Source organism: Papaver somniferum, unplaced genomic scaffold (genome assembly GCF_003573695.1).
Source record: "Papaver somniferum cultivar HN1 unplaced genomic scaffold, ASM357369v1 unplaced-scaffold_21, whole genome shotgun sequence".
Classification (NCBI taxonomy): domain Eukaryota; kingdom Viridiplantae; phylum Streptophyta; class Magnoliopsida; order Ranunculales; family Papaveraceae; genus Papaver; species Papaver somniferum.
The window spans coordinates 12503275-12513533 of NW_020631041.1; the positions used below are offsets into that span (position 1 = coordinate 12503275).

At 35.8% G+C, this 10259-nt stretch overlaps 1 protein-coding gene across 1 annotated transcript; it reads right to left on the reverse strand.

Annotated features, from left to right (window-relative positions):
- Window positions 1-410: 410 nt before the first annotated feature.
- On the reverse strand, window positions 411-5953 carry LOC113339724 (histone-lysine N-methyltransferase, H3 lysine-9 specific SUVH4-like). The gene is made up of 16 exons (XM_026584955.1): window positions 5294-5953; window positions 5021-5071; window positions 4874-4924; window positions 3785-3862; window positions 3599-3653; window positions 3389-3501; window positions 3103-3282; window positions 2894-2992; window positions 2453-2551; window positions 2295-2344; window positions 2122-2210; window positions 1855-2017; window positions 1639-1744; window positions 1340-1519; window positions 1007-1228; window positions 411-890 (listed from the first exon to the last, which is right to left on the reverse strand). The coding sequence occupies exons 1-16, from the start codon at window positions 5708-5710 to the stop codon at window positions 777-779; spliced, it is 2067 nt and encodes a 688-aa protein (XP_026440740.1). The 5' UTR covers window positions 5711-5953; the 3' UTR covers window positions 411-776.
- Between the last annotated feature and the right edge of the window lie 4306 nt (window positions 5954-10259).

The following is a 10259-nucleotide window of genomic DNA, read 5'->3' on the forward strand; positions in this document are numbered from 1 at the left end:
CTGTAAAGAGTACTGAACTAGACCTCCTTTCTTGCATGATTTAGAATGGCCTGATGGTTTTTATACTTTTGTTTCGTGTAATTTTAGTTTTCTGTTTTTAGTTCGAGTTCTTTTCGTGGAAAACTGTCGTTTGTAAATGTTTTTTGTTCAGTCTGGGGTGGTTACTTAGGCAGAAATATTGGCCAAGTATAGCATGGTTTTTGTATTCAAGCTTTTGCACCTATCAAAGTGCCATGGGTAGTAGAGAGGAGATGGCACAAGACTGTTTTACAACTACAAATCCATTTGGAGAAATAAACTACATATTCAGGTGCAGAGAAGTTACATTCAAAGTTTCAAATAATCAATTTCAACCTTATATAATTGACATTAATCAGGCAAAAGTCTATTCAGAAACTCAATGGCAGATATGGTCTCAACTTATGGCAAACTTTTGCGCAAAATTCGAAATTGTAATAATCAATACGAGTTTTTACAAAATGACCTGAACTCATAACCAGAACCCTTCAGAACACTACTGAATAACCCTTTTAAGATCATAAAATAGAACCGACATTCACATGCTGACAGGAAACTAGCATTCTGCTGTCTGCAATTCACCAGGCACGAGAACTTAACAGTTTGCAGTTTGCAAGTTTGCTAGTTCAAACTACATTAAGCTATGAATCAATAATTACAAATATATCATGTATATATATATCCTTTGTGGATCGCCAAAAAATGTGAAGTTGTCATCCATGCTTGCAAAAAAGAATGCTCACATCCAAACCAATTACCTAGAACATCAATTTCTTGCAGTCTGGTGCACCACAATAGCACTCCATGTGCTTAATCTTCCCATCTTTATCTACAACACTATCCTTTGCGTACCCATAATCATATGACAGTTCCTACAGGAAACATAAATGGAAATCGGTAACATGACATAACAACAATAAACATATTACACGTAAGAAAAAACTCTTTAACATTAGTAAAAATTCTGAATTAAGACAAAGTTGATTACCTGGAGTGGGGGTATGTTATCAGCAGCAAATAGTACAATCCTGGCAAGCTTGACATCATGGTGCTCACTTAACACGCATTGCACAAACAAATTGGGTGCGCAACTGTGGTTGATGTACCTCATTATATTTCCAATAGATCCAGCATCTATGCAATAAGACACTTCGTCATCAGCTTTATCTATAAAAGCACTTGGGCTAATTGACACATCTCCTTGTCTTCTCTGTAAGACACACCAAAGAAACTAAATCGATAACAGCATCCATACAAATTACTACTACATATAACAAAATACAAATGATAAACACTTTAATTAGACGAAGTAAAACAGTACCTTTCTTCCATCCAGCCCTTTCATTGTCTGCAGGCAATCAATATCGAAAATATAAAAGTTCTCCGGATCGTGCACCTCATCAGTTCTTTTGATCACTCCAATGTATTCACACACAAAAGCACCAGATGGGATGAAGTCCCAAGACCTTACTCCCCATCCTTTCTTGGGAGTACGATAGACCTTCAGAAAAACACCAAATATGCAACCATTGTAAGGCGGAACCGTATAATTTCATAAAAACAGGATAATTCAGAATTGCGAAGAAAATTGCATCCAAAACAACATAGTTATGAATCAACCTCAAGGCGGTATTTCAGTCCACGCTGAGACGTTTTGTTCACACAACCAGGTCCACATCCACAAGATGGTCCACATTCATATACAATATCCTTGGCTTCGATTAACCTGAAAATGAAAGGTAAGACTGATCAGTACAATGTGCAAAACATAAGAAAACAGTATAAGGCACACATATGTAAATTCTGAGCTACTTTAAAAAAGTGAAATTATTTTACCTGCCACCATCTTTAGACACATACGGAAATTCCGAACCATTGAGCTTCGCACAGGCACATACCCTTGGATCAATACAAGCTCCTTTGCACTTGCAACCAAGCAGGGCATTGGCTGGAAATTTCACACTTGCAGAAACTTGGGCAGTGGTGATATACGTCACACCTATATAATCAGCAATCAATTCAGTATCATACACAAATAACCATTACGAAACTGAAACGGAAAGATGGTATCTAACTATGTTGTTGTTAGGCATTTGATATTACTTGTAGGAGCAACAGGTGGATCATCGACCAGATTGGTTGCTGGGATAGGAATATTCTCTTTGCCCTCACTAATATCTTTATCGACCAACCTACAAAAACAGCAAACTTCATGTTACAAAGCTATGACTATTAGAAGTAGAGTAAATTGAAGTCTAACTTTTATTAATACATACCCGCGTATATCATCTGCGCTTTTAGGAGCTTGTGCTCTAGTAAACATAACCTATATAGAGAATAATATCAGTAAACGAACGTAAATTCCTAGTCAAGGTATCCAGAAACAAAAATTACACAAGTGAATTTGGATGTTGATATGTTAAGAGAAAGCTACCTGGTTGGTAGTCAGTATCGGCTGCCCCTCAAGGCGTTTGAGACGGTACTTAAAGATTGTGTACCCGGAAACACCTTTTTCAGCCCAATACCCAACAACCTGCAAAATTACGACCACTAAAATCATTAGTCATACATTTATCCGCTGCACAATGAACTTTGCAACAGTTATTATAACTTATAACCCCAGCCAACTGAATATGCACCATGTGAAAGCCCTGCCACTTACTGTAGTTTAGACATTTTTACTGATAAGAAAAAATAAAAACGTAATTGAGAACTAAAGCAGTTAAAGTATGTCAGTTTAAAGAAAAGAACCTTATATATGATCATGGGAGTATTTTAACTTAAGTTTTTAACAAACACTAAATAAGAAATAAAGATTGACTTACCACATTCATGAGTAGATAAGTGATTCAATGTTAAGACTGAAGTTACTCACATTGTAAAGACCATCATATGTGTAGACTTTTCCGCAGTAACTACTAGGACATTTCAGTCCACGAATAACTCTGACTGGAACTTTATGGTCTATATTGTTCTGCAAGGTAAAATAGCAAGGAGAATTACAACAGCAATAAGTTTACTTCCCATTATAGTTGAATATCTACGATAAAATTCAAATTTGGTTAAAATAAGAATATGACTAACCTTGAGAGCCAAATTGCCACGTTTCATTACTTGGTCAGCTATTTGAGATTTGTTGCCAAGTAAATCATTTCCACCTTGCCCAGTGTAAATAACATCATCTGAATTATCTAGATCATCTTCATACTGTCCTGACAGCACAATTGAAACTGCGATGGGGAAGGTCCAGTTCTTATATTCTGCCTGTAGCAATTGAAACAGCAAAACATGATAAATTGCTAGAACTTGAACAAAGTCATTGTCACTAAACCACAGATATGCGAAGTAACCAAATTTGAAACTGCATTACCATTTTTTTGAATTTTCCGACACCCATATAATCTATTCCATTCAACCAATGGCTGTGAAGTCCTACAACAACCATTTCAGCCCTTGAATAGAACTGGTGCCCCACATCAATACCTGCGACATGAAAAGTAAAATCATCCTATTCTATTCAAATTCCATTGACCAAAAAAAAGTAGGAGAACGAGTGGTGCATGTGTGAGTGGAAGCCAACCTGCAAGGTGACCGGGTTGTTTCTGACGGTTTAGAACAGTATTTTTGTCCAGCATCTGACAAAGAGCAGAAAATAAGAAGTTAGAAGACATCTGAAATGACTAAACTTCTTCTAGCGCTGATTTCCAGCAAAGTGTATATCTCAAGTTGCGTATATAAATTTCTAAGAAATGAAAGATTCACTTGCCTCAGTTATTGCCTTTAAATCTGGGCGTTTGGAAGGTCTTTTCTCAACTATTTCACATTTCCCATCACCTTTCTGCACCTGCATTTGCCATTACAGTAAAGTAGTTTAATACTAGAAATAAAAGCAACTAGTAGATCATCCAATACTAATTCCTTACTGCTACAGGATCATCTAGACATCGTGCGGAGGTGTTCCTCCCATATATATATTACAATCCAGTTTATCCAATTCAGTGATAAGATGAAAAGTAACATGAAAATGCACACTCATGAGAGGCAATCAAGGTGCAAGCCATGCTTCTATGCATTAACTTAGATAAGATAAAACATCGCAGGCAGTAGGACAAGTTTGTATGACAATAAGGCCTGTAATCAAATTGATAAGCAATTCATGTTGAATTCAAGCATATTTTCATCAGTTTCCCTAATTCCGTACAACTACAGCAGCACTAGGAAATTAACCAATATTGATTCCTCGTTGCTACAGGATCATCTAGACATAATAGCATCTGACATTAACTCATGAGACACAATCAGCTAAGATACATGCAACATCGCAGGTAGGACATGTTTGTATGACAATTCATGAAAATGCACACTAATGAGACACAATCAGCTTAGATACATTCAACATCGCAGGTAGGACATATTTGTATGCCAATTCAAGAAAATGCCGAAAACTGGTGGCATGCTTCTAAGGCTCTAAGCATTCACTTACATATGTACAACATCGCAGGTGAGAGGACAAGTTCATGTTAGATTCAAGCATAGTCATAGCATCACATCAAATAAAAATTTCATCAATTTCCCTTAAACTTGTGGAAAAATTTCAATCCAAACTTGTCCAACCTGCTCCAAACAAGCCTAAATGAATTACAATCTAGGAGGGTAAGTAAGATAAAAATGTGCACTCATGAGGCCCAATCAGGATACAAGGCATTCTTATATGCATTCGACTTACATACCATGTATTGCAGATAATAGGACAAGTTCCAAAAAGAAATTGATAAGCAAATTAAATTACGTAAGACTAATAGTCAAAATTCATGTTAGATTCAAGCATCCATCCAATTGAATTAAGGTAACATACCCTTTTTTTCTTTGAAACCTTTACAATGTTTTTGACCCTGAGCTCCTCTTCCTGTACCAACAAATAAAAATCAGCTAAATGTTTCCAATAATCCCAAGAATCAGACATCCAAATTCATAGTCATCCAATTCTATTAAGGAAACATACCTTTTTTTTCTTCGAAACTTCTTCAATGTTTTTAACTCTGAGCTCCTCTTCCTGTACCAACAAATAAAAATCAGCAAAATGTTTCCAATAATCCCAAGAATCAAACATCCAAATTCACAATCAAAACTAATAATCAGTAAATCATCATTCTAATTAATCAATAGTAACTCTAATAATAATCCCTTAAACCTCTGAGACTGATTTCCTATACTCAAAACATAACAAATCAAAAAGACAATTTTAAAAAAAAAAAGGATTAGATAAGATGTTTACCTGAACAAATTGCAGATAGTGTGAGTTGAAAGCCCTAATTGTTGCTCTAACTCTGGCATAATCACTTTTCTCCTCCCCTGAACCCTTTTCAGCAGATTCTGTACTCATTCCAACCGATTTTATACCCTTGTTAGCCGATTTTGTACCCTTTCCAACCGATTTTGTACCCTTTTCATCCCCAATCTTCACTTCGTTTTCAAAATCAGCAGCAAAAACTTCACCCAAGTCAACAGATTCATCCAGATTCACCACTGATTTCTTGTCTTCCTGAACTAATTTCTTGGAAATCTTTACTGATTCATTGTTTGTTTTACCGATTTTTCTCTTGTTTGCTACTTTTTCTTCTTCGTACTTTCTGATTTCTTTAACTAGGTTTTGGATTCTTGAACTTCTCCTCCTTCCTCCTCCCTCATCCATTTCCACTGTGATTGTGATTTGAAGAATTTGAAAGGGTTATTTTATTTTATTTTTGGGTGTTTTAGGTCAAAGAAAAAGGATGAGGAGAAGGTGAGGGTATGATTCGTAAAATAAGGTGAGATAGTTGAGATTCTCGGAATTTGGTCACGAGAATAGGCGGGAAAATTATGAAATTCAAAATAAAGTGATTTTTGAGTATTGTTTTTGTTGGGAATAAAATAATGTTCAAGACTTGAATTTTGAATGGTGTTCTGTGTGGACCGTGAAGTGGTGGTGCATTTTCGGAGAGAAATAATAGAGATGAGATCAAGGGTATTCTGGTAATACTAAAATAACAGAGCATGAGACCAAGGGTTTTTTCGGGATAAATGATTGTAAAATTTTGGCAAAAAATCCCGAGGATAGACCGTCGATTCACCTCATATACGGTCATTGGTTGCTCTTTTAGCAAGAACTTCAGCGACTTCATTACTTCCCCGATACCTATGTATAAACCTAACATCATCAAATTGTGAAACCAAATGCTTAACATCATCCAAAAGAGATATAAAAAACGAAGGAACCAAAGTACGACCTTGACGTAATGATATATGAGGAGTCATCATCCATAATCACCTTTCGTCTCTGCAACCTTAAAGCTTGACCAATTTTGACTGGTCAATATTAACGGGCAATCCATTTCCAGCCCGAAAGTCGCCGGAATTCAAAATAACTATCATTCAATCCATCTAGCTACATTCAACAACGACTTTTTCTACTCTTTCTAAATATATTCAATCAATTCATATCTAGGAGAATTCCGAAGTTCTAAGGGAATAGAAATTTGGTTAAATAAATTTATTTGAAAGACTAGGGCTAAGTCCTATGGTGTGCTAATCTAGCAGCTAGATTAGCAGTCCACGTCAGTTAGGACAACCTCCTAATATTACTGTAGTTCTAATTTAGCATTCTATTCGCAGAATAAAACAGCGCTGGGCGCTGTACAGTATCGCGTAAAATAAAAATCTGCTTTTCGATGAATAGAACAACACTTGACCCAGTCAACTAGGTGGATTTCGTTGTTTCATTCAACGCTGAATAAATCGTGTTTTCTTCACAGAAGATCGAAATTCCTTCATTTCCTCCTCGCTCTTTCTTTCTCCCCCAAACCTTAACCTAAATACATGTTCTCAATTTAGAAAGCTAGAGACTTTTTTCTCAATTCCTTCCATGGGTTTGTTCTACATCATATTTGTGATCGTTTGAGAGTATTTCCGGTCGATTCCTTCCACAAAATTGATTGAGGTAAGAATTAAAAAAATTTAGGTTTTTTTTTAATTTATTTTTGATTATCATGAAATTTTGATGAAATTGATGATTGATATGTGTTACAATGCATGATTAAATACGATGTTTAGATGATTTAGATTTTATTTTATTTTTAAATGGAACCCCCTTATTTGGAAGGGGGAACCTTATTAGATTAGAAAAAACTAGTGCATTACAATTCTTACAGTGCGGATCACGGATACTCTGTTCTTATCATCGAGTACAATATTGGAAATAAAAGATGGGCAAGTTGTCCCAAATTCTTGTTGTCGATGTAGTCGGGTGTTGTTGTTGGTGATCTACCGCCTCATTTGCTATCTTGTCTGTCACCGGGTTGGGTTCTCTGTAATCATGTGTAAGCTTCACATGTGGTATACTCTCCATTAGCATCTTCATCTCCTGTATCATTCCTCTCGGGTACCATGGTGTGGTTTCGGTGTGGTTATGTATCAGTTGGATGAGTACTTTTGAATCCGCTTCGAGCCATAGTTTAGACCACATCTGTTGTTTCGCTATCCTTGATGCTAATAACAGTCCCCATGTCTCAGCCACTAATGTTGTCGTAACTCCTAACGGTGTGGATAACGCCATGATCACTTGTCCTATGTGGGATCTACATACACATCCTGCTTCAGCTGGTCCTGGGTTACCTCAAGCTGCTCCATTTGAACTAATTTTGATCAAGTTTTCTTGTGGCGCCTTCCAGCCAATGAGAATTGTGATGTCCCTGAATCTACGAGTAGGTTTAATCTGCGAATGTAGATGATAGGATTTAGTCATGATTTAGATGATATTTGATTGAAAATGAGGTTTATAATTTTTGGGGTTTAATTTAGTTATTTGTGATGAAAAAACTGAAATTTTGAGTATTTGTGATGAAAATGAATGATTAGCTTGTAGGTAAATTTTTATGAAATGTTTATGATTTATATGATTATTTGTGATGAAAAATGTATGAAATTTAGTGATTGATATTTTTTCATGTGTTTTTATTAATTGTAGTATGAGTATGGATGATTTGCTAGATCGTTTGGATATAGTATCGTCAAATTAAGAATACTGGCAAAAATGTGTGTCAAGATGTTACGCGCAAGGTAGTCAATATCGTATATCGGTATCGTATGGCCGGGTCCTATACACCTATATAAAAGATATTACTGGTTTTTATCGGTGATACATCATTAAAATTAGAATTTCAAATATTTATAAGACCTTAGAAAAAATAATAAGAATCATACACGTATCTCAAATTTCTAAATCATAAGGTGGCAAAATCTTACGCATAGTGAATTTTTTCCAATTTTTTCGGTAAAATCTTTCTTATTATCCTTGCTTTATAATCAAAACAATCACAAATACAACTACGTATAGTCAATAATAACTGCTCAAATTCTCCACTATCTTCTGTCGTCCACATCAAAACCCAAACCCATTCAAATTCCTCCTCGAGTATATATGGTGTTCATCTTATTGTATAGTCATTGATTTTATATCTTAAATATATTAGGGTTTTTTACATTCTCTAATTGACGTTGTACTTGTCTGTAAAGACTAGATGCATGTTTCTCGAAAAACTTATCCACTTTATTTGGTGGTGATTTTGATAATTGATTATACTTGATGGTGCTTAGTTTTCCCTTTATATATTTCATCCTTACCACAAATGATACTGGAATGCCTAATTTTCCCTTCATAGGTTTCATTTTAACCAAACATGATATTGGAACTGACATTATCGGTGTATAGGTAAAACCGATATATCGGCCTGTACCAGCATGTACGAACGTTTTTATCATTCCATCTTTGTATCGCAGATATTTTCGATATCGAATAGGTATTTTCCGATATCTGATAAAAACCTGTAATATCGTCCTGTACAACCGATATTGAAAAAGCGGGGGTCTAACAATACCACCCAATATTTTGCTTAGCAATCTGTATGGACTAACTCCGAAACACTTTCTAGAGAATCAACTAGACAGTCAGACTCAATCTAGGTAAAAATATCTCAAGGAGTTAATATCTCTCTCTTGTTTTGATTCACTCAATCTAATAGAAATTAGCGAGTCCATAATCAAACACAAGGAATAACTTGGACGGTACCAAAGACCAATGTCCAAGGATCAATCAATATCAATCAACAACCAAAGGTCGGATTTCCAATTGATTGTTTCAAACGCACAACCTGTATTATTTCAATTATATAAACAAATATAATGCGGAAATAGAAATAACACAGACACCAGAATTTTGTTAAGGAGGAAACCGCAAATGCAGAAAAACCCCGGGACCTAGTCCAGATTGGATACACACTGTATTAAGCCGCTACAAACACTAGCATACTCCAGGCTAACTTTGGACTGGACTATAGTTGAACCCCAATCAGTCTCCCACTGATCCAAGGTACAGTTGTACTCCCTCCGCCTCTGATCCAGCAGGATACTGCGCACTTGATTCCCTTAGATGATCTCACCCATAACTAAGAGTTGCTACGATCCAAAATCGCAGGTTTTAACAATAAACAAATTTGTCTCACACAGACAAGTCTATCAAAGGATCAATTTGTCTCCCACAAAAAAACCCTAAAAGTTTTTGTTCAGTCTTTTGATAATAATCAAGGGGAATAGGAACCAATTGATAATCCGGTCTTATATTCTCGAAGAACAGCCTAGATTAATCAATCACCTCACAACAATCTTAATTGTATGGTAGCGAAACAAGATGTCGTGGATTCACAAACGATGAGACGAAGATGTTTGTGATTACTTTTTATATCTTGCCTATCGGAGAACTCTCACGATCTCAAGCCAATCAATATGATTGTACTGTTAGGATAGAAGATGCAAGATCAGATCACACAACTACGATAAAAGTAGTATCGGTTTGGCTTCACAATCCCAATGAAGTCTTTAAGTTGTTAACCTGGTTTTAGAAGAAGAAAATCAAAGGTTAAAGGAAAATCGACTCTAGCACGCAAACTAGTATCACACGTTAGGTGTGGGTATTAGTTTTGCATAATACTAGATGTCTCCTTTATATAGCCTTTCAAATTAGGGGTTTTCCTTAGTTACGAAGCAATCAATATTCACAGTTAGATGAAAACCTGATTTAGATTCAAGATAATATTCTCAACCATTAGATCGAAAAATTAGCTTGTCATACACATATGACTGTACGCTTCTAGGTTTTCTAACCGCACCCAATCGTGTACATTGTTGGTTCAACAATAGTCTACCCAAAG